Source organism: Podarcis raffonei, chromosome 1 (genome assembly GCF_027172205.1).
Source record: "Podarcis raffonei isolate rPodRaf1 chromosome 1, rPodRaf1.pri, whole genome shotgun sequence".
NCBI classification, from domain to species: Eukaryota; Metazoa; Chordata; class Lepidosauria; order Squamata; family Lacertidae; genus Podarcis; species Podarcis raffonei.
In genome coordinates this window covers 78823659-78848736 of record NC_070602.1, presented here as the reverse complement: position 1 = coordinate 78848736, position 25078 = coordinate 78823659, and the positions used below count along the sequence as shown (strand labels likewise).

At 45.1% G+C, this 25078-nt stretch overlaps 1 protein-coding gene across 2 annotated transcripts in view; it reads left to right on the top strand.

The window, feature by feature from the left end:
- Positions 1-6069: 6069 nt before the first annotated feature.
- Positions 6070-25078, top strand: part of PKP3 (plakophilin 3) — a 43473-nt gene continuing 24464 nt past the window's right edge. The window contains exon 1 of one of the 2 annotated variants that reach the window (XM_053396043.1): positions 6070-7160. In XM_053396043.1, coding sequence (XP_053252018.1) covers positions 6908-7160 — 253 coding nt within the window. In that variant the 5' untranslated portion in view covers positions 6070-6907. Of the gene's footprint in view, positions 7161-23807; positions 23898-25078 lie in introns of those variants that run through there. The other variant, XM_053396055.1, reaches the window with a different exon arrangement.

The following is a 25078-nucleotide window of genomic DNA, read 5'->3' as shown; positions in this document are numbered from 1 at the left end:
GTCAGAAATTACATTTTCCAGAAGAAATTAGTTAGGTAGATAGACGGGCTAGACCAAATCAGTATATGAGTGAGGGGTGGGGTAGAGCAATAACCAGGAAGATGCACATTGTGAAGCACTTGTGCAGATTAATTGTGAGAAAGATGTCTTTCGCTTACTAAGGGCACTCTCAGATCAAGAGTTTCATGAGTTTCAGGTGCAATGATTCCAGGACTGATGGTGATCCCTGTGCTGATTGTTGCTAACCCAAATGGACTAGCAGGATCAGTGCCAGTGGCACAAACCAAATTAGTGCCTATACCACTATGCCCTCACACTAATTAGTACAGACTCTAATTAGTTCGGCTGAGTTACATTTTCCAGGAATTCTGGTTTGGCATTACAAACAGGAAGAGGAATGGCAGCAATAGGTTACAGAAAAACAACAGCACCTCCTCATTTTCATTTTCAATGATACATTTTCAATGATACATTACACAAAATGGCCTTGCACAGACATTGTCTTAATTCATGTGTCTGGTAAAGTAGACTAACTCCTTGAAAGCTTATGCCATAGTGTTAGTCTTTAAGCTGCCACAAGATTCTTTGTTTCAACCTTCCCCAGCTTGGTGCCCTTCAGAAGTGTTGGACTACAGCTCCCATTATCCCTGATTGGGGTAGATGGGAGTTGTAGTCCAGTAATATATGGAGAGGGCACCAAGTTGAGGAAGGCTGTCTGGCTTTATACTTCATTTAAAGGCTGGCAGACTCACTTTCTCTAATGTCAAGAGCATCAGTACATAAAGGAAAGTTCATACTGAAGTATTCACACAATGGGAAGTGGGGAGAGATAGCTAGATAGCTAGATAGAGAGACAATGCCATCCTTGTATTTCCTTTGTGCCCAAAATCACATCCAGAAGTATCTTTTGTCTGGCAGCCAGCTGACATCTGAAGGATAAGTCCAGGCCCATCTCTATCCAGATGACCCACCCTTGACCCCCCCACACACCTCCTGCTTCCTGATGCTATCTTGGAGATTTCATCAGCAAAGGAAAAGAGCAAAGGCCACAATATGGATTTTCTGCCACTTTACTAAAATTCACTGCTTCAGGTTGGGCCCGTTCTGCTCTGTCTCCCCAGAAGGTGTTGGGGAAATGTCCTCAAGGCACCTTCCCTGGTGGCTTGTTCAGTGCTACAGTGTTAAGTCAGAAGTGTGGAAAAGGTGGCCCAATACAAGTTGGACTGTATGCCTCCACTGATCCAGTGAGGCCCTGGTCCACCAATTGATCGGGGAAAACCATCACAAGGATCATCACAATCTGTGTGTAGCTTGGATTTGTAAGGTACCCTGAATCGGGACATGACGACACCACAATTGGGTTTTGTTTGGAAACAGCCTGACATGAGTCACAGATGAAATTTATACTCTGAGATTAAGCCTTGATATATGCAAGGGTAAGCAACCTGCGGCCCTTCAGATGTTACTGGAGTCCAACTCCCATCACTCTCAGTCAGTGGTCAGGGATGATGGGAATTGTAGTTCAGCAGTATTTGGAGGGCCACAGGTTGCCGACTCAGGGATGCTCATGCAGAGGTCCCCCTAGGATGACCGTCTATGAGAAACAACTTCTCCCCATGTCAATTTTTTGTGACCGGTCAAAAGCAAATTACTTCATAGGATTCCTTTTTTTATATATAAATAATATTTATTAAAGTTTTAAAGGTTACAGAAAGAAAAAGTAAAAAAACACCATTTTAAACAAAAAACAAAAAACAATACAACACATCACAATAAGGAAAGAAAAAAGGGTGAGAAAAAAAACCAGAAAAATAAAATCCATTAAAAAATACAAAGAAAAATACAGCAAATCTTCCCATAACTTATCTTTCATTAGCTTATTTCCTTGACCTCCTCACACCTCCCTTTTTTGTATTCTAGTTCGATTATCTGTTTCAGCAAATCCTTTCCATCTTTTCAATTTTTTGTCCTGTAACTTATCTTAATATAATGTAACTTTACTTTCCCTCCTTTCACCAATTAACAGTCAGTTTTTCCCAAATCCTTTATAACATTTCTGCTAAAGCCATATAACATCATTCCAACATCCTTCTAACATTCATTAATTTTACAATGTTTCTGTAAATAGTCTTTAAATTTCTTCCAATCTTCCTCCACCGACTCTTCTCCCTGGTCTCGGATTCTGCCAGTCATTTCCGCCAGTTCCATGTAGTCCATCACCTTCATCTGCCATTCTTCCCGGGTGGGTAGATCTTGTGTCTTCCAATACTTTGCAGTAAGTATTCTTGCTGCTGTTGTGGCATACATAAAGAAAGTTCTATCCTTCTTTGGCACCAATTGGCCGACCATGCCCAGGAGAAAGGCCTCTGGTTTCTTCAGAAAGGTATATTTAAATACCTTTTTCATTTCATTATAGATCATCTCCCAGAAAGTCTTAATCCTTGGGCATGTCCACCAAAGGTGAAAGAATGTACCTTCAGTCTCTTTACATTTCCAACATTTATTATTGGGCAAATGGTAGATTTTTGCAAGCTTGACTGGTGTCATGTACCACCTATAGATCATTTTCATTATATTTTCTCTTAAGGCATTGCATGCCGTGAACTTCATACCTGTGGTCCATAACTGTTCCCAGTCAGCCATCATAATATTATGTCCAACATCTTGTGCCCATTTAATCATAGCAGATTTCACCGTTTCATCCTGAGTATTCCATTTCAACAGCAAGTTATACATTCTTGACAAGTTCTTAATTTTGGATTCTAACAATTCTGTCTCCAATTTTGATTTTTCCACCTGGAAGCCAATTTTTTTGTCCAAGTTATATGCCTCCATTATCTGGTAATAATGAAGCCAATCTCGCACTCTATTTTTTAATTTTTCAAAACTCTGCAGTTTTAATCTGTCTCCCTCTTGTTCCAAAATTTCCCAATATTTCGGCCATTTGGCCTCCATATTGAGCTTTTTCTGAGCCTTTGCTTCCATTGGTGACAACCACCTTGGGGTTTTATTTTCAAGCAAGTCCTTATATCTTATCCAAACATTGAACAGTGCTTTTCTGACAATATGGTTTTTAAACGCTTTATGTGCTTTAACCTTGTCGTACCACAGATATGCATGCCACCCAAATACATTGTTGAAACCTTCTAAATCCAGCACGTCAGTGTTTTCAAGAAGCATCCATTCTCTCAGCCAGCAAAAAGCGGCTGATTCATAATAAAGTTTTAAGTCTGGCAGGGCAAATCCACCTCTTTCTTTAGCATCAGTTAATATCTTAAATTTTATTCGAGGCTTCTTGCCCTGCCAGACAAATCTAGATACATCTCTCTGCCACTTCTTGAAACACTCCATTTTATCTAAAATTTGCAATGTTTGAAACAAAAACAGCATCCTTGGCAATACATTCATTTTTATCGCAGCAATTCGGCCTAGCAGTGATAGCTTCGGGTTTGACCATATTTCTAAATCCTTTTTCAGGATTCCTTTACTCCAGGTCAGTGAGGTAGGTACACTGTTAGCCCTCAGGCTGTTAAAAAGCCTGTATCACTAGTTCCCCAAAAATCTGACAACTGTCAGGAATTTTGAACTTCTAGCATGAATAATCTTCTTGGCCAAACATCATAAGAAATAATAAAAGTATACACTCCTGCCCCTCCCCCAGATTCCTCTACCTGGGGCATTGTTGCTGCTGAACATCAATAGGGATATCAGTGGCAATTAATGTTCTCATGAAAGTGCGTAAGAAGGGAAATGCCCAATTAGCCTTTAGCACAGTCCTGGGAACTGCTGAGTATTAATCCTTGCTCCGCTTCCGACTGATGAATTGCTCCACATTGCGTGCCTCAGTTTCCCACTAGTTAACAGAGGGACACTTCTTCTTAATGAGGTCTCCTTAATTTGGGAGTGCTTTTTTAACTCAGAGGATTATTCATACTTTAGTCACAGAGCATTTATTAGCTGGAAACTCAGCATCGCCTATGCTGGGCTGTGCAGAATTTTAAAAGCTAAGCTGGGCTGGGCTGAGCTATTACAATGATTAATGCTACACACGTCCAGAGAGTCTTTCATCTGGACATTTGACAGAGCTTCACAAACGCTAGTTAATTATTATTTGGTGAGAGACCACCCAAGGGAAAACCATCATATGGAACGCTGTGTGTCTTGATTATTGTCCCCTGCAAGCCTCAAGGCAGGCGTACTTACAAGAGGAATATGCTGCTTCCCTGAGAGATAAATAAGCCAGCTGAGGACTGTGCAAGAGGAGAGTGAATGGTTTGTTTCTATTAACTGGTAGTCAGATAGTATTGTTAGCATTTGGGCCATCCTCATGTCCGAATGTCTCACTGCACTTGCTGTCATTCATATGCAAAATAAAGGCAGTCTCTTTAGTTCCTGGTGCATCTAGCCCAAGCATAGGCAAACTTGGCCCTCCAGATGTTTTGGGACTACAACTCCCATGATCCATAGCTAACAGGACCAGTGGTCAGGGATGATGGAAATTGTAGTCCCAAAACATCTGGAGGGCCAAGTTTGCCTAAGCCTGATCTAGCCCATTAAAAGGCTGTAATAATAAGCCGAAAGTCTTTTTCAAGTCTACCAAGCCTATGGAAGTACTGATGCTAGCAATGACCAATTACCTTGACTGACTGGCATATACAGAGAGTAAATGTATGGGCTATACTTAGGCCCATTTGCTCTCACATGGTATATTCTGTGTACTGCTAAGGTCTATAGAGCATTCTTTTTTAAAGAGTTGGGCATCTTCTTTCTTAAGAGTTCAACAGTTTTGAGGAATGGACAAGACTTTCCCTTGTGAGCACAGTCACAGTCTGCATCTATTTCACTTGCTATCCCGTTAAAGTAGAAGGGAACAGACGTAATGCTATACAGGTGGTAGACAGGGCGAACAGGTCCAGTAACAGAAAAAGAATCCCAGCAACAGTAGTAGAGGGGTAAGGAAAGAGTCTAGTGGGCTTGGAGTTGTAGGGCAAGAAGTAGCAACCTAATGGTGGGAAGAACAGGAATCAAGAACCCATCATGAGGTGGTTATGGAAGGGTACATGGATTTGTATGAAGGACATACTGGGATTTGGCAGATGGCAAGGCCACAGTGGGACAGTGATGAGAGCAGTGTGTGTGCAGTTTTAGGATTCTGCCCAGCGTAGAAGACAATTTCTGTCACAATGGCGTTGTTTCTCTCTACACTTGCTTCCCCCCAAAGTCTTCCAACACTGAGCAAGTGCTGTATACCCTCCTAAGAAGCAAGGAAATGGCTCTTCCCCCTTCATTAGTATTGCAGTCTACAAGGCTAGTCCAAATGTATTTTGCAGCAAATGGTGTCTCCTCGCAAAGGCACACAGCGTCCAAGACTAACTACATTGTTTTTGCACCTGAGACATAAAATCACCAAATGCCTCTCCCTGAGAGTAAAAATATTATAATAGTAATAATTTAAGGAACTGGCGACTTGGTGCCGTTTGACGACACCTTAAATTAGCTGCCTGAAGCAGGTGCCACACCCTGCCTAATGGTAGGGTGAGCAGCCCTGGAACTGTATGATTCAGCAGTGATCTATGACCCCGAGTGGTGAATGGGGAACCCCTGCCACATTCCTTCCAGCCCAGCCACCACCTCCGCCAGTCAGCAATGTCGAAGCTCAGTGGTACAGCATCTGCCTTTACAAAGAAAGTCCTAGTTTTGATCTCCAGGTAGGACCGGGAAGACTTGCCCAGAACCCTGGAGAGCTGCTGCCAGTCAGTGTAGACAATACTGAGCTAGATGGACCAGTGGTCTGACTCTGTATAAGGCAGCTACCTATATACTCTGGTGAAGAAATTGACGGGGGAGGAAAGGCCACAGCTGGCATGACTTGCTCACCCACTGTCTCTCCCTGGCTGCAGCCATGGCACAGAATGTGCCTGTGTAGCTGAGCCTCACACTCTGCATGCTCTAGAGGTACCTCCTGGGACTCTGGGTGAGCAGGAGGAGGAGGAGCCTGGATTGAGCTGCTGGACTTTGGCCTGCCTCTATCCCTTCTCCCGCTCAGCTCCCAAGGCAGCAGCTCAGTGTTTGGAATGTACAGGCTGTTAAGTTGCTTCACAAGCTGGGAGGGAACAAAGCTGGGTTCGGCCGAGGCGTGTTCGCCCCTTGTTTTGCTGCACTTTTGTTGACACGGGGCTCTGCCAGAACCGGGGGAGCTTTGTTTCGCGGAATGGAGAAGGTGTAACAAAAAGAGAGGCGAGCGGGATGGCACCACGGCCTACAGCCCTCTATCTCTAGGCACACAAACGCACACCCTTCAAGAACCCTGGAGGCACCGCACCCATAACCGCTTTTGCCAGTTTACACAGCTGAGGGCGAGGTGTGGGGCAGGGCAGGGCCAAGGCCAGGCCAGTTCGTGCATCTTTGGAATTCCACCTTAAAGGCACCGCTTTGCCCAACGCCTCACCTGCTTAAGGTGGAAGCGGCCGACCTGCTGCTCTGCCTCCCGGCTGATCTCAGTTGCTAGGGAGAGAGAGGGGTGGAATCACGTAGGTGTGTCACCACCAGCGCAGAGAAGGAAAGGAAAGTCCCAGGAAACCAAACGACGCTTGCAAGAAGACCGGGGATGGCGTGGAGGAGGAGGAGGCGGGTGTATGTGTGGGCGCGCTCCCTGAATGAAGGAACTTTTTTTTTTTTGTATACTAACTAAGGAAGTCAGAGGGCGGGCCCGACAGACTCACCTGTGAATAAGCGCGCAACTTACCTGGCGCGTCAAAGCGCCATTTGGGCGCAGAGAAGAGGGCGCAGGAGGAGCGGAAGGGCTGCTCCAAGCCCTCGCGAGGAACTTCCCCTCAGCCCACACAGAGTTCCTGGCAGGCGCGGGGAAGGGGCGGGTTGACCCGGAGGAAGAGCCGGGCTGTTTTTCATGTGCGCTCCTGGCCCAGCAGCCAGCATGCAGGAAAATAACTTCTTCTTGTCGGCTCTGCAGCCGGAGGATGGCGTGTGCTCCTTGGCGCTGCCCTCGGACAAGCAGCTGGACAGGAAGAGCGAGGCCCCCGACGCCGCCGAGGGGTTCAAGAGCGCCCGGGTGCAGGAGCAGGTCCGCATGAGGATGCTGCAGAAGAGCCACTCGACCCCCAGGACCAACGGAGCAATGCTGGACTACGCGGAGCTGAAAGGTAGGCGAGGGGAGAAATGAAACTGGGCACAGGTTGTTCGCTGCAGAGGGGCGACAGGTGGTAGAGAGAAACCTTTGGGTCGATTGTGTGGGAACTGTGAAGGGTCGGTATTGAACTACGTTTGACTCAGAGTAGACCCACAGAAACGAATGCACGTGACTCAGGCTCATTGATTCCAGTAGGTCTGCTGTGAGTAAAAGTTAGTTGGATGCCACCCATTATCTAGGAAATTGTTGCAGTGTTCTGGCGAGGTAAGTCAGCGTTGCTACTCTCATTAGGCTGAGAAAACAGTTGCTTAGTGGAGGCCACCCCTGGGGAGTTCAAGGGTGAGGTGAGATGGGAACTTCAGGGCCTCCCAGCTCAAAGCTCACCACTCCTAACCCTCTCTCCTGTTTGTTGTGCGAACTCTTCTAACTCTGGTGGTGCAGCTGCATTAATCAAACCGTGTGATAAAATGGCACCGGGCAAAAAAGTGCAGTGGAGGAGTTAGCCCAGCTGTGTTGTTGATTCAGATGCTTCAACCAGGAATATGCCCTTGTTGGGTTGGTTGCGGGCTTAGTCAGCCAGCCAGTGTCATAGGTTTCTATGCTAACTATCGTAGACAGAAGGAGAAACTGTCGCCAATAGTTTTTATGATAATAATAGGGCTGTGTTACCAAGACAGCTTACTCTCTGGGAAGGTGGCGTGGACCTTCTCAAAGGTTTAGTCTGGGTCACACTCAAGATACGCAGGCCAGACAAAGGTTAGTCAGAACTGAGAATGACTAAGTGAGATAGCAGAAGAATTCTCCTCTCCAGCAATTTGCCGTGCCCCATAGATTTAATCAAACATGAGATTCAGTCAAATATCCCCCATACCTTGCACTTAAACTGCTCTCGGTTTCTCCAGCTGTTTACTATGCAAGTAATTTCTACTAGTTCTTTGCCTCCTGCTGCTGTCTGCAAAACAATCATTCTTCCTGGAGCCACTATGCTTATGGTAACATTATGCTAACCTTACCAACCTAGTTTGGACTACTACTTCACAGCTTTTATGTTGTTTATTTTACATTTATATTCCAGCCAAGGATCTCAAGGTGGGTGGTGTGGTTCTCATCTTCCCCATTTTACCTCGCAACAACCCTGTGGGGTAGGTTAGGCTGAGAGATAGTGACTGGCCTGTGGTTAGACAGTGAGCTTCATGGCTGAGTGGTGATTTGAACTCTGCCCTCCCAGGTCCTCATCCAACACACTAACCACTGCACCACACAGGGAAGCAACCCTGGTTCTGTGGACAATTGTCTCACTTAAATAACTAGCTTAACCTGAGGGAATAAACCACCCTCACCTTTCCCAAGCTGCCCCTTAAGGCATAATACTGTCAGGGACAATAGTAGGTGCACCTTTTTTAATTCTCCCATCCACACAATTAATGTACAGCAGGGCTAGGGAATGTGTGGCCCAGCAGACTCCCAACTCCCATCTGCCCCAGTCAGCATGACCAATGATCAGGAATCATGGCAGCTGGAGTCCAGCAGCATCTAGGGAGCCACCGGTTCCTCAGCCCCGATCAAAACCTAGCACTATGTTGAGGAAGCAGGAGGGATTGCTTAAATGTTAACACTGTTGGTTTTATTTGCCACTCTGTCCTAGCTACTCAGTTATTATGGGACAAAGGGAAGTTGTGGATGAGTCCTCAGTGTCGTGGGATTTACACCCAGGTGCATAGGAGTAGCTCACTGGCAGCCCCAGTGAGCTTGATGGCTGAGCAGGATATGGATTTGAACTTGAGCTTTCCATGCTCTACTGATAATTATCCATTTCCCCATATTGAGTTAGAGGAGAGATGGAGCAAGCATCTTTCAACAGCAGGGTTCACACTCTGCATTTCCTGAGTCATCCTGAGAAAGGTGCTGCACCTACAACAGCTGTGTGACAGGCAAAAATTCATCTGATGCAGTTTTCACCACCCACAGTACCACTAAAGACGCTTGCGCTGCTGTAATGCCTGCTAGTCGAGAAGCTAACAGAAGGCCTCTGTTGGAGATGGGGAGATGTCACTTCTCTTCAGTAGAATTATAGTCTTGAAATCCTTCCAGTTTCCTTGATGGCACCAGTGACAATTATGCTGCATTTAATTACTAGGCTCTCCTCTGCCACGCCCACAAAAGTGTTTTGGAAGGAACCAAGTGGGTCTCTTTACATGGAAGTTGGACATATTTTAGTGCTGCTCCTACTGCTTGTTTTTCACCTCTGCAGTTGGAGACCTAGATTGCATATCCAGAGATTAGGAGAGGTTGCTTGTAATTTATGACCCCCTATCAGGTTGACGTATTCCATTCATGTAAATGCTGCCACAAACGCCAGGGCAGGGTTCCAGTACGGTACAAAGTTTCCTTTGCTTGCAGAGTCAGACTGTTTCCTCTTCAGGTGCTGGCTAAACAATAGAGGTAGAAAGTTTCTCACAAGAACCTGAGACTTTGTTGTTTAGTCGTTCAGTCGTGTCCGACTCTTCGTGACCCCATGGACCAGAGCACGCCAGGTACTCCTGTCTTCCACTGCCTCCCGCAGTTTGGTAAAACTCATGCTGGTAGCTTTGAGAACACTGTCCAGCCATCTGTCGTCCCCTTCTCCTTGTGCCCTCAATCTTTCCCAACATCAGGGTCTTAGTTTGGTATTTTCTTTCTTACGTTTCTTGTGATTCTGCCTCAATGGCCTCGGTGTATTTTACTAGTTGGAAATAATTATCAGTCCATTACCTATGTCAAAATGCAGCTAAATGCAACTGGGAGGCCAGAGTTTAAACCTCCACTCAATCATAGAGCTCACTGGGCAGCTTAAGGCAAATCACAGTCTCTTAGCCTAATCTAACTCGTAGGGATGTTGTGAGGATTAAATTGTGCAGAGTAGAACCATGTGCACCAATAGTAATAATTTAACTTCTCAGTATATAGTGTATCTACGCAGAGACAGGTGCATTGTATACACCTGGAGAACCTGTGGCCTTCCAGGTGTTGCTGGACTACAGCTCCCATCATCCCTGACCATTGGCCATGCTGATGGGGTTAGAGTCCAGCAATGCCTGGAGGGTCACAGGTTAGCCACCCCTGCTTCATCAGAGGGTGGTGGTGGATCCCGTATGTAAAGTCAAAGGCACCGTTTACTGTTCTCCAACCTTGGCAGTGCTTCAGTGAAGAGCGGGATGGAAGTGTTCAGTTAAGACCTTGGGTTACATTTGGTGCTGGTCTCAATGGTTTCTTCCTCATGAGCTAGTTTCAGTCTTGTCATTGTTTGACATCCCGTGAAATGGGAACAAGAACAGTTCCTGGAATCAAAGGTGCAATTAGCAGCTAACCTGCTTAACTATCTCTGCAATACTCAGAGATTACTATCTCTGCAATATGAGATTGCTGAATAGTGGCAGATCCACAACACTGGATGGCGTTACCATATAGCCTTTGAACTACACTGAGATTAATGATAGAACACCAGAGGGTAGGAAGCTCTTGGACACACCTGGAGCTCACTTTCTTGATGACTGCACCCACCCTTTGATCTGTCACTCTAGTTCTAATTGTGGAGTCTAGTCCCACACCCTGCACTGGTATGTCTGTCCTGTCCTATGCAATGCTGTCCTTTGGGCTGACAGGAGAAGGATGGGCCTACCTGAAAGGAGGTCCCAGTTCCTGCCTGTATTCCCACAATCCTACATGGCTCAGTGCAAACCATTGGTCCTAAACAGGTTTGAAACCTTGTTAATTCAATGAAGGCATGAAACACTTCGATTTTGAGTTTGAGGAATTATACCGCCAAAGTCCTCCATTCCACCCTCCCTTTGTTAGGATTCTGTTGGACCTAAAATAGATATTCAAGATGGCGGACACTGGTTCCTGTATCCAGACAAGGCTTCTTCATCATGTGCTTTTAGTCACTGCCCTGAGCCTGACAGAGTGGTGTGTCTTTAAGAGCTGCAGAACAGGCAGAAATCCAATAGGAGCAGCTTTATTTTGTGTGGTGGGGAGTTAATTTAGGTCAACAATGTAACTTCCTAGTGGTTGGAATATTGTGCTGAGGCTTCTGAAAACTTGCTTTTCACAGCTTGAATGACACACATGCTTTACCATGTGATGTGGTCTTATATCCAAGAGAAGGAAAGCCGCCATTCAGAGCGTACACACCTGCAGGTGAATCCCATTCAAATCATTGGGACTTCCTTCTGAGTAAACCTGGTTAAACTTGTGCTGTAAGGGTGTGTTCACATTAAAAGGTGCTCACACCTTGGCTAGAGACAAATTAGGGACAGCTTAAGGACCCCAATCAGTGTGGAGCAGGTTTGAGAAACAATAGCATCAAACAGAAGTACCTTAAAACAAGGTGCAGGGTGCATATGCAATTCTTGTGGACACAGTAAACTGAAGTGATCTTAGACATCCAATCTGGGTATGGTGAAATTTGCAGGGTCTCATCCAGATCTATAGGATCTTTGTAACTTGAGCACAGATGTGCCCTCAGTTACACCGATCCTACAGGTCTGAATGAGCTATTGCAAATTTTACCATACCCAGAATGGAAAGTCGAAGTCCTGCAAAACATCCTCTTCCCTCCTCTCATAAGTGATGGAGTTGAGGTGCCCTGATTCTGGTGCAGAAGATGTAGGGTAACTGGGGGTGGTTTCTCTCCCCTCCCCTCCTCTGCCCTTTCCCATCTCTTCCCCTCCTTCAGGTAGAAGGTGGCACTGGCACTCTCTAGAGCTGATCCAATCTATTTAGGGAGAAGCACAGTCTAACCATGGTGTGCCTGCCCTAGGGAAGTGAGAGCAGATGTTGTATGCATCTGTAGAAACCTTGAAGCCTGGCGGTGGTGGCAACAGTGATAGAGACAGGAGAAGGGGCTGAGCAAAGTGGGGTAGAAGCTGCTGCAGGGGAGATGATGAGAGGTGCAGTAGAAGAGGCATGACTGTAATCAGAGCTGGAACATCCTGCCAGCTCTCCCAGCCATGCCTATCAAATTTCACAGGCAAGAAGCTACTGAATAACAATGGCCAAAACGTGCCTCATCCTAGGGCAGCCTGTGCCAATCTGGCAGCCTCCAGATTTTGTCAGACTCCAACTCCCAGCTGTGCCGGCTGGGGCTGATGGGAGTTGTGGTCCCAACATCATACGGAGGACACCAGGTTGGCAAAAAGCTACCCTAGGGGGCTCATATGGACAAAGGGAAGTGAACTCTCCTGGCCTTCTCCCTTTGTTCAAATATGGCACCTTGTTATTCATGGTGGCGTTTTTCTTCTTCAGCACATATGCCTCTGGTTACTTCGTAATCTAGCACAATTTTAGAGATGTGGAATATATAAAAGTTAATAATAGGCACTTACATTTTTACCACACAAGTCTTTCCTCAGCAATCTTCAGATCTTTGCAATGGCAAAATAAAATTGGCAGTCCCTTTTTAAAAATTGCTTTTAGGACAGATTATGATCGTCCCTCCTGCTGTGACTCTTTTCATTGTGTGCTGCCTCATGTGCGTGCTGCCGCCTCTCCTCCTGCAACAGCGGGGCCTCGCCCTGGTCAGAGCGATCATTATTCTGAGTCTGCTACTTCTTTTTTCAAGTGTCTGCTTCTTGGGCTGATTGGCTTTGTTGCCGTCTTCCCTTAGCCTTTATAGACTGAACGCTCCCTTGCCTTGCAATGCCTGTACAAAAGCACACCTCTAGTCAATTTTTTAAAAAACCCAGATAATAAGTGGCAAACAGCTCATTTTTTCACATCAAAGCCATGCCCTTTTATATGAAGCTTTTGCTTTATTACTGGGTTTTTTAAAATGTTTGGAAGCTCTGCAGAATGAACACATAGCCAAACTTCTGGGTTTTTTAAACTGAGAAATATAACCAATTTGGTGTGCTTAACATCCAGAAATTCATTTCTATCATCTGTGCCTGAATGTAGTCTTAACACATGTAGGTGGATAATTGACTTACCAATGCTAGCATGTTTGTATATCATTAACACTACTTGTTGAATTGTCACTGTTGTTATTTTAGATTCATTTAAAACAGGCATAGGCAAACTCCGCCCTCCATATGTTTTGAGACTATAATTCCCATCATCCCTGACCACTGGTCTTGGAGAGCCGAGTTTGCCTATGCCTGATTTAAAATTTTAATGCAGTTCTCACAGTCTGTATATATTGCATTCCATTTTCATGTGATCTCATTTTCCTCCCTCTTTTCAGTGTAACAAAACAATGTATTTCCAACTCTTTGTTTCTTTCCTTGAGGCATTCCACAAGGATTTAGTGGGCACCATTAAATGGCCAGAAAATGTTTTGGACCTGGAACAAAATGTTGCAGTATGGAGTGCTCCTCCTTCAGTGTTCTAGGCAACCAGCCATGCTCTTTGAAATACTTGACTTAATTCCCCACCCACAGGCTTTCCCATCCTGTCCCCCAGCCCCGTCCAACAGCATTCCATGCCCAATGAAAAACAATCAAAGAGTCTTGTGATTGTGGCAGAGGCTTCCACTGACCCAAGGCCACTTCATTAAATGCATCTGAAGAGGCAAGCTTAAGTCTACAAAAGCCATTATAAATGTTACTCATCTTTAAGGTGCCTTGAGATTATTTGATTGTTTTCACTGCAAGAGACTTAACATGGCAACCCCTTCGACTTCTTTATAATAAGGAAAAAAATCTCCCATTGGTGCCAATTCTTTTTCCATTGGAAATAGCCTGAGCAAAAAGTGACACCTTCACCTCACTTTCCCCATGGCAACAACCACCTTTGTGAGTGGAGGTTCCATTGGCAGCTCTTGGGACAGGTTATTATACAATTCACTGAATATTACAAATTTTAACTTGGGAAGAAAACTTTGCTTTTTTTCTGTGATGGTGGCCTGCAACGGTGTCGTAACCTGTAGGCAAGTGACAGAGAGGCCCCTACCTCTTACTTTTGGGTACCTCTCTCCACCCATGTGCAACATTCCAAAGTTCCCTTTTCATGCATTCAGGAGTTCAAATGTAGGCCTGCTGGTGGGCAGTTGCTGGATTGTGGTGGTGGTTAAGGCATTGGAGGCTATAAGAGGGTATGTCAGGTGAAGGTCCAAGCGCTGTTTGCTTGCAAAGTCAACCACTCGAGCTTGTTGAGAACTGCTTCAGCCTGTTTCTGAGCTGGAGAAACTAGGAGGGGCAATGGTGGGATGCATTCCAGACAGAGGAAGAGTGACAGCTGTACATAATTCATACTTCCTTTTTAGTCAGACACCATACATGATAAAGAAAGCAGCAGAATAGGAAAGGGAGGGAGAGAACTGCATACAGATATGCATCATTATGGTTGCTGGAATGCTCATAAAAATGTCTGCTATAGCCAGAGGCAGATATAACACAGATTTGTATTTCTCCTATGTACATCTCAGCCCCTCTGACCTACAACATCCATGTTCTGTTAGCTCTAGGGTTCCCCCTGCCAACACATTTGACAATGCATCTGAGTACTGTCTTGGGCAAGCTGCTGTAAGTGTCCAATTGACTGGGACAATGGGGACCACAATGTACAAGGCTGAACTGAAACTGGCTGTGGAGACATCTGCACCCAAGTTCCTCATAACGGATGGATTGCAGGGCTGTGTGTACACACAGATATGAGAGCTGGGGTAGCATTGCAGACCGAAGAAGTCTACATTGTAGACTCTGCAGTTAAATCTAATCTTTGCCTCAAACTCATTAGGTGACCTTAGACAAGTCACTTGCTTTTAGCCAGAGCACCCTCATCCCAAACATCTGTAATGTGTGTAGAATGCAGGGCTTTTTTTTCAGCCGGAGCTGACCTTGACACCCATCCCCAATTCTAAAATTTATTATTGGTGGCCTCTTCTTCAGTACTTCCTAACACCTGACATTTTATTTTCCAAAGTGATAGCATGTGTGGTGGCATAGTAGCTGCTACAAGGAGAGGGGCAGTAGTGGCATCTGAATGTTTACATTACACCTGCTTCATTTAACAGCTGAGATCAGAAGAAGTCTGGTTTTGTGCTGCCTCAAGTCTCCCTTGAAACAATGAGGAGAACCCTAGCAGGAGATTCATCCAGGGTTAATTATCTGAATCTACCAATGACTCCTCCCCAAGAGGGAAAAGGGCTTAGCTTTTGCTAGTGCTGCTATTGTTTGTTAGCCTTACAAATGTATAAAATATGTAATGCTTCTACATGTGTAAGAACCCTTGGCTCCTGTCCTTGTACTCCCAACACAGAAGAACTCTTTTTGCATTAAAGCACAAGTAGCGCTAGAAGTCTTAAAAGGAATATGAAAGAGAGGGGTGTACAGCATAGCAACCACTTTTCACACAGTTCAACACTTGTCGTAACGTGGCAATGCCTGGAAGCAATTATAATCTGTGCCAATTTTAGCTCTGTTGTTGCTTTGCCCTCACAACAGTCCTAAAGGGTAGGTACTTACTGTGGCCTTGTTGCAGATGGGGGAACTGAAGCTTGAAAAACAGTGATTTGCTCAAGTATATACTGAGCAGAGATTTTTGGCTGTGTACATACTCCCTTTTGCTCTGCATCCAGTGTGCTCCCACCGCTGGTTTGAGAAACAGTGGACACACGATATTAGCCACAATCCAGATCTCTCCTGTATCTCTCTTATGAAGTATTCCATGTATTCTGTGCCCCCCCCCCCCCCGGAACTGGCTCCAATCTTAATTGAGGAAAAATAACACCCTAGCTGTGTTTTAAGCCTGTAATATGTGCACAGTCTTAGAATCAGTTCCAAAATAAGAATTCTATCCATAGTTAGCAATAAGTGGTGAGAGAGTTCAAATCTGGCAGATGAAAAAATTGTAAGCTCCACACACTCACCACACACACACACACACACACACACACACACACACACAAGTGCTCTCTTCTCCTCTGCAACAGATTAAGTCTGCAGATCAAAGGCAGACACTTCAAGAACAATTTACCTCTGTTATCTGAATCTTTGGCTGGCTGAAAGAAATGGGGAGGGATGAACACAAGACCATATCTCAACGTGTCCAACTGCTTAACAAGTGGGTCAGTTTAAAACCCATATAGCTGCAACTCCTGGGGGATTCAGAGCTAGGGCCGTATATTCATAAGGTATATTAAATAAAGCAGCTTATTTAATTGTTCGGTAACTACTTCATAGTCATTCATTCTGGAACGGCTATCCATTCTGTGAAAGCAATGCAGCAGGCTCTCACTTCAGTTGGAGTGGGGCACTTTACCCAGTAGGACTGATTTTTACACCACTGTTACAGGGCAAAGGAAGTGCTGGGCGTCATGTATAGACTCCAGGGTAACTAAAGGCTGACACTGAAGTGGAAGGTGGGTGCTTTATTAAAACAGGTTTCACAGTTGATCACATGGGCAGGTTCCTCTGCCAAAGGACAGTGTCTCCTGGCTTTGCTACTGAAATGGCTGGTGGGTAAACTTACAACATCAAGTGCTGTCTTAGTTCTCAGTTTTGTCCCTTCCCTCCTCTGTGTGTCATCTGGACTCTCCCCTTTTTTTCTAATTTTCAAAGCGTCATACATGTATGTTTATCCATTAATCTTTGATGTATTCATTAAAAGAAGAAAGGAAACTTTAAAAGAAGAAGCATAATGCTGCTCTGGGGATAGGGTTTTGTTTTGCTTTTGGTGTTGTCATGGGTGCTGTCCACTTAACACTATATGCCGTTGGCTTCTGCTGCAAACTAGCAGAACTAGTTTTTTTTTTTTTTATAAAGTGCTTGACCTTGGAGAGGAGAGAGATGGGGCTGAGAGCAGTGAGGGCATTTCCAAACTAACCCAACTGCTCTAAAAATGTTTCTTCTATCTCCACTCCTAGTTAATTTAGCATGTGTGTGCTTTGTGCGAGCTGATCCAAACAGGCTTTTTGCAGTACGGCAAGATGAGGCAATGCCTAGGCTTTGTTGCACGATGGAGCTAAAATTAAAATCTCAGGGAACTTGGACCCAGCAGATGGAAGGATAGAGTTTATTTACATATTTTGGGGGAAAAAATATACCGCCCACACATATAAAATGTCAAGGCGGCATACAACACTATATGCAAATACAGTGAAACATATGATAAAGAAAATTCAAAATAATAAAAAATTACCAGCTTGTTTATCACATCTGCAAAATTCCTTGCATCCTGCCAAATTCTACTAATAACAATACTGGTCGTGTGCTGATGCTGTGGTACATTTTGGGGTGATGATAATTTTAAGTGCATGACACAAGTATTTGTTGGCAACTGGAGCTATTCTTTGCCTGGGGTTGGTGGAGGATAGGGCAGAGGAAGAATACAGAGGCAGACTCTCTGAACCAATTGCAGAACCCTCAGCAGGAATATCGGATTTGACGCAGAACAACTCGCTATCTCTGAATATTTGTGGTTTTGTCTTGATACTGGTAATTGACCATAATAAAATGACTTGTACTTGGTGAAGTAAACAAAGAATTGCAAAGGTATTCAGAATTCTGCATCACCTCACGACTATACTTCCACTGCAAGGCAGTCACGAACTAGCCTTGTTCTCCATTCATGCTTAGTGAAAGGCATGGAAAAGTTGCAGGTGATGGGCGCCATCATCCAACAAATGCCATAAACTCACTTGGGGCTTTTCAGTGACTGTGGAATGACTTGTTTGGATGCATTCAACCTTCCAAATCCTTTACTACATGGCAGTTGATTTATTTTCAAGGTCACTTGTTTGAGCAATAAAAATGACCATGAGAGTTGGGGGAAATAGCATACCGTATATGAATGGCCTCTAAGGGGAATGCAGCTTCTGTGTTGGGATTTGCTCTCTCAGTCTCTTCAGGCAGCTGGACACACCAAATAGCACTAGCAAGAGTGGGCTGAAACTCAAACTCTCCCTCTGAGGGCTGTGTAAATTATACTTTGCCCCTGGTGTTATCATTTGTGTGACAGTGTGTACTTACTGATGATAAGTAGGAATTCCACCTGTTTTGGCCCGAATGAATTATCTCCTCACATCTCCACATTAACTTTTCATTAGGAAGTCACTTACAACAAGGGTGACAGGATTGTAAAGGATACCTGAGCGCCAGGGACACAGTGTTGCTAAATACTTGTTGTCATTGTTATTTCTATGAGTATGCTACGGAAGTAAATAAATGAGGAATAAGCCATCCCATTTTCCTGCAACTGGAAAACTACATTTCTGGTTGGCATATTGGGCAGAATTTATTGGTCACTTATTGGATGGGGAAAGTGGGCTGATGAGGAGGGAGGGATGTAATGAATCAAATCTGATTCATTGAAGAATAGGCTGGCTGGGACATAAATAGGTCTATTCTACTACTGTTGAAGCTGACAAATGATGAGGGGTGAAGAACAGGGGGCAAAGATGAAGGGGGGAGGAGTTGAAGCAGGTGGAAGACAGGCTAGAGGCTATCCAAGCTGGAAAGATAGTCTGCTCCCAAAGAGCTGGATCACTGAATAAGCTGAAGATTGGCAATGAGGCCATATAAGGGCATTAAGGAATGAGGGGAATTCAGCAAGGAGCTTCTGGAGCTGTCCAGAGTGAGAACTGCCTGCAAGCCTGTCTCAAAGGACTTGGTAGTGAGATTGACTGGGAAGACAGACTGAGCGGTATTAAGTTAAATAGGATTAAGAACTAAGTTTTACCAGTCAGCCTTATGTAAACCTTTATAACTGTTATGTAAAGATACAGGAACCTTATTAGAGCAAATATATGTCTTAAAGCAATAGTAACAAACTCTTGTTTGTTACTATTACTATATATTACTCACCTTATTACTATATAAAACTCGCCTTATTATGCCTCTATATTTATAATAAATAAATATATTTAATTATAAAAGAGGGTCTAGATGGTTTTGTACCACATCTATCATACCATACCTTCTGGGATATAGTTATCAGAACTATACAGTTTACTAATGCTAATATTTGGTGGTTAGAAAGTGAATAAGTGAGAAATAAAATCTGGTCCTCCACATATAAAGTATACAGTGGGGTGTCTTGCTACACAGTCAAACAATATCTGGAGGGCCACAGGTTTCCCATCCTGCTCTAAGCCAGCCCCTTGAGCTAAAAAGTAGCTGCAAAACAAAGAATGCCACAGAGAAGGAAGGAGATACAGATGTACCTCGGAGATATTATGGATTTGGTTCTAGGCCAGCACAATAAAGCAAATATTGCATTAAAGCAAGTCACACATTTTTTTGTTTTGTTTTCTAGTGCATATAAAAGTTATGTTTTCTCTATGCTGTAGGCTACTAAGCCAGGTCCCCCCCTCCGCCCCCGTCATCAGGGGCAGGAGGGGAAAAGCCCAGCTCCAGCACTAGCCAGCTCCACTCCTGTAGCCAGAAGAAGGGTGGTAGCAGGGCGCTTCCTTCTTTTGGACATAGCTGGGCTGCCTGCAGCTGCACCTGCATCCTTGTAAGGAGCAATATCTGTGAAGCACAATAAAGCAAAGCACAATAAATGAGGTGTGCCTGCATTAATGAGAAATGCTCAGATTTTATTTGCGGTTTTGAGCCTGGTTTGTGTCTCCTCCACTGCTGGAAAATCAGCCTCATCTGTCATTGGATTTATTTGGCAAACAGCTCCTTAATGATTATTCTTTTAACTTAGGGTCATGTTTGATAACTACACATGCAGCTGTTCAGTAAAATGGGAGGAATTTTCACTCTGAGCACCGCATTTCCTCTATAAAGCTTATCTTGTTTAGCTTAATAAGTTGAAAGCCTCTGCAGAAACAGACCTAGTTTCTTAATCTTCTGGTATGAAGAGAGATTCCCCCACTTTACTTACATTTTATGGTAAGAGAACAATTTCTTTCAGAGGAGGAAAAACTGAGGGTGTCTTTATTGTGGTGCAACACTTAGGAAGGTTCACACATTCTTTAAGTGCTGACCTCATATGTTTCTAAGTAATGAATTAATTAGTATAACATGGAGACATGCAAGGTTAGTTTGCACAACCCTTTCTTCACTCCCATAGCAACTCCTTTAGTTTGGTTTCGTCTTTGCACATAATAATTAGTTTTGATTTGTATAAGCATTACTCTAAATAGATTTGTTATCACATGTCATGGAAGGCTTAGAGGGCTTCCCAGTCAGGCAGCTAGATAAGAACATCATTGTCTCCAACAAGAACAGAACCAACAAAGGAGACTCTTGAAGATTTAACTAAGTACAATGCCACCTATTGACCAAACCAGAGAATGACACTATCCACACAACATCCCTTCCTTATTTAAATAAACAACCAGTACATCAGTGCTGTTAAACTACTTGATAGTTCAGGTCTTCGGTCATTTACCTTGACAGCTTCCAAATAACTCAGAGTAAGTAGTAGTCGTGACAGTAACATTGCTGTTAGTTCTACTATGCAAGCCCAAGCATTTGCTTTTGGTGATTGCACCTTCTCAGTGATAGGAAGAAGATATCATCAGTTTCTGTTAAGTATTCCATGTTCACTCTCAGCAGAATATAATCAGGCTCTTGTGGGACTTTGTGACAAGGTGTCTGCTATGATCAATTGTTTTCTTGTAATATATTCTGCTACATGTTTTTTTCTTTAATCAAGGTCACAAAGGGATTATGGTCTGCGAATCCGAAATAAGGCAGATCACATAGGTATCTGTAAAAGTTTTTGCATGCCCAAAGACTAGCAAAAAAATTCTCAATGTTTTCATAATTTTTTTTCTGCTCTGGTTAGAGTTCTAGAGCAGAATGTGACTGGCATCCATTCTGAACCATGCAATTGTAATAGCACGCCTTCTAAATCTGTAGTTTTTTGCATCAGTGCTACCCATTGTAGGCTTGTGGCACCCTAAAACAGATTTGCAATCATCTCATTTATATTTTTAAAGGCAGCCCACAGAACTGATCCACAAAACCAGGAAGTAGTGGATTTCAATAATCGGTGTAGTCGTTGTTTATCTTTTGAAGTATTGTACAAATATTATCCTAGAAGATAGTTCAGCATTTCCAGAAATTGTCTCAGTTCTGTAGCCTTCAGTGCTTTCAGTTCTTTGATGGCATTTACCATCTCTAGGCATGGCTTTGTCCCATGTTGTGTGATTAGTTGTCCAAGTACCGTATTTTTCGCTCTATAGGACGCACTTTTTCCCCTCCAAAAATGAAGGGGAAATGTGTGTGCGTCCTATGGAGCGAATGCAGGCTCCCTGGCTTCAGCGATAGCAAGGCAAAGCCTCCGAAGCCTGCGCTCCGGAGGCTTTGCGTTGCTTCCGCTGAAGCCAGGAGAGTCTGCTCTTTGAGGCTGGCGGTGGGGAAAGCAGCGCTTCCCCCATCGCCAGCCCCAGAGGATGGGGGGCAGCAGGAAGGCGTGCGACGCCTTCCCGCTACTCTCCAACCCGGGTTTGAGGCTGGCGGTGGGGAAAGCAGCGCTTCCCCCATCGCCAGCCCCAGAGGATGGGGGGCAGCAGGAAGGCGCGCAACGCCTTCCCGCTACTCTCCAACCCGGGTTTGAGGCTGGCGGTGGGGAAAGCAGCGCTTCCCCCATCGCCAGCCCCAGAGATTGGGGGGCAGCGGGAAGGCAGCGATGCCTTCCCGCTACTCTCCAACCCGGGTTGGAGGCTGGCGGTGGGGAAAGCAGCGCTTCCCCCATCGCCAGCCCCAGAGATTGGGGGGCAGCGGGAAGGCAGCGATGCCTTCCCGCTACTCTCCAACCCGGGTTGGAGGCTGGCGGTGGGGAAAGCAGCGCTTCCCCCATCGCCAGCCCCAGAGATTGGGGGGCAGCGGGAAGGCAGCGATGCCTTCCCGCTACTCTCCAACCCGGGTTGGAGGCTGGCGGTGGGGAAAGCAGCGCTTCCCCCATCGCCAGCCCCAGAGATTGGGGGGCAGCGGGAAGGCAGCGATGCCTTCCCGCTACTCTCCAACCCGGGTTGGAGGCTGGCGGTGGGGAAAGCAGCGCTTCCCCCATCGCCAGCCCCAGAGATTGGGGGGCAGCGGGAAGGCAGCGATGCCTTCCCGCTACTCTCCAACCCGGGTTGGAGGCTGGCGGTGGGGAAAGCAGCGCTTCCCCCATCGCCAGCCCCAGAGATTGGGGGGCAGCGGGAAGGCGTGCGACGCCTTCCCGCTACTCTCCAACCCTCCTGTGGGCTTTTGGGGGAGATGGGGGAATTCCCCCACCTCCCGCAAAAGCAGGCAAAAGCCAGGCGCTCTTTAAAGGGGCTCCGTGGCTTCTGCTGGCTTTTCTAGGAGGTGGGGGAATTCCCCCACCTCCTAGAAAAGCCCGCAGGAGCCGCGCACCCTTTAAAGAGCGAGCGGCTCTTGGGGGCTTTTCCCCAAGGAGGGAGAAGGGACTGACTGGCCGAGTCAGTCCCTTCTCCCTCCTGCGGGCTTTTGCGGGAGATGGGGGAATTCCCCCACCTCCCGCAAAAGCAGGCAAAAGCCGTGCGCTCTTTAAAGGGGCTGCACGGCTTTGCTGGCTTTTCTAGGAATTCCCCCACCTCCTAGAAAAGCCCGCAGGAGCCGCACAGCCTTTAAAGAGCGAGCGGTTCTTGGGGGCTTTTCCCCAAGGAGGGAGAAGGGACTGACGGGCCGTTTCAGTCCCTTCTCCCTCCTGGTCGAAAAGCCCGCAGGAGTCACGCGGGGCTCCTGTGGGCTTTTGCGGGAGGTGGGGGAATTCTGCCACCTCCCGCAAAAGCAGGGAGAAGGTCTTGGAGTAGCGCACAGGCTGCGTGCAGCCTGTCCACTGCTCCCAGAGCTGGGGGGGGGGGATCATATTTTTTCCTTGATTTCCCCCCCTGAAAACTACGTGCGTCCTATGGTCCGGTGCGTCCAATCGTGCGAAAAATACGGTAATTCAACTTCACCTTGATGAAAAATGCATTTCTCCTTGTTTATATTGAGTCCAGATTAATGGATCTTATTCCTGACAATGACCAGTGTTTTGTCATGGTCTTTCTTTCACTGATGTACTCTGTATTAGAATGTCATTCAGGAAGACAATTACTCCTTTTATCTCTCTCAGGACTTCTGTCATCTTTGTTTAAAAAATCTAGGAAGCACTCGCAATTCCAAATGGTAAGCGCTGAAAACAAAATCTCCCAAAGGGTGTGATAAATCTAGTCAGTGTAGCAGTCTAGTTTGTCAAAGGTATTTGCTAGATACTAAAGTATCCTATTTGGAAAATACTTTGGTTCCTGTATCTTTCAGAAGAAGGTCCTCTAGTGTTGCAGGTACATATTTTTCTCTCACTACAGCTTCAGTAAGCTTTACACCTTTAATCATTGGTGCATTACACAAGATAGGCATGGTAGTTTCCTTAATTATGCAGTGTTTCTTTATCCTTTCCAGCTCCATTTCCCCTTTGTAGTGTAAATAAATGGTGATTCTTTGTGGTGTTTTGTATGCTATATGATTTGACACCTGAATTCTAGGCACCCCTTTTGTTTCTCCCACTGGTTTTAGGAGTCCCATTCTAGCAGCTGTTCCTTGGTTGAGGAAATCGTCCATATTATGATCTCATATACATTAAACATAAACTCTGTGTGTGTGAGAGAGAGAGTGACAGAGAGACACAGAGAGAGAGTGAGTTGGAGAACACACAGAGAGAAAGGAAAGCGTAATAAGGGATTAATGTATGAAAATGGTATTCTTTAAAAAGAACAAAGGGTTTAAGGCTGTGGGTGCCAGTCACAAAATGGCTGCCATGGGGGTGTGACAGAACATAAAATGGCTCCTGTGGGAGAATATAGGACAGACCAAGCTGGTGCAATCAGGAAGTGAGCAATAAGAGCAAATAGTCCCTCATACATTATGGGTTTTTGAGGGGATATTTACTGTTACCTTTTGAGGGTGTCATAGAAGGAACTGGTGGGCACATTGGTTCTCATGGGCACTGAGTTTGTGACCCCTGAGTTAAGTGACAGGCTTCACATAAATGGTGTTTCTTGCTTGGTAGTAGCAACATTTTCCTCCCTCTTCTGGAGCTGTGCATAGTGACCATTTGCATAGGTTTTCTTTTGATGTTTTGAACTACCATAGATCTTTTAAACCAGTCCATGGTGCTGTTTTTAAGCATTAAATAATACTACTTCTCTAAGCTTGTGCACTAGTATATTTGCTATGTCAGTATAACTTGATGTTGCAATAGTATAGCAAGCTAGTTAGCGTGTTCTGTGCCAAGTGCTTAAGAGTACAGCATGTCTTTGGAGCAAAAACTGTTCCCCAGCTTTAAAACACACACACACACACACAGGCACACCAATGGTGTTCTGTCTCGGGAATACACAATATTTCCAGTATTAGGGGTGCATCTCATATGGTATCATCCAAAAAACTGCTAATGTAAACTTGCCTATAGGGATTAAGACTTGTTTCTTGGTCTGGTTCGAACATCAGTCAAAATAAGTTTTTTTTCATTCAAGTTTAGGGGCAAATCATGTTTTACACTTCTTCTAAGTTGTTATCTTCTACAGATTCTTCTAAAATGGTTATGGGATACTGCTGTACGTATCTCCTCCCTCACAGCCGCAAAAGCAGTCAGATGGTTCTGAGAAAAAACATTAAACATTGGCTCAGAACAAAATCTGAGCCCACCAAAAACATTCTACTTGCTGGATTTTGGCTCAGGTCTCTCCCGATGACTCTGCAGCTTTTGAAATACAATCACTCAGTAGCATTATGGCTGCGCTGATAGCTGGTCAACTCCCTTCAGCTATCCAGGAACTGTGCCAGGTTACAGCTTTCTAAAAAGGGCCTTTGTTAAGCAACCATTTAAAAAGTGTTTTAATATTTATACAAAATGAACGGATGCCTGGGAAAGAAGGAGTGGAGAAAGTTAATGGAGAGGGAACACAAGGAGCTGAAGCCTATTAGCTAGCCCCTCTGTGGGATTGTCTTGCATTTCTGTTTGTCGGAAAGGAGAACCAATGCAGCCAAGCAAGAAGAAAACGAAGCATTT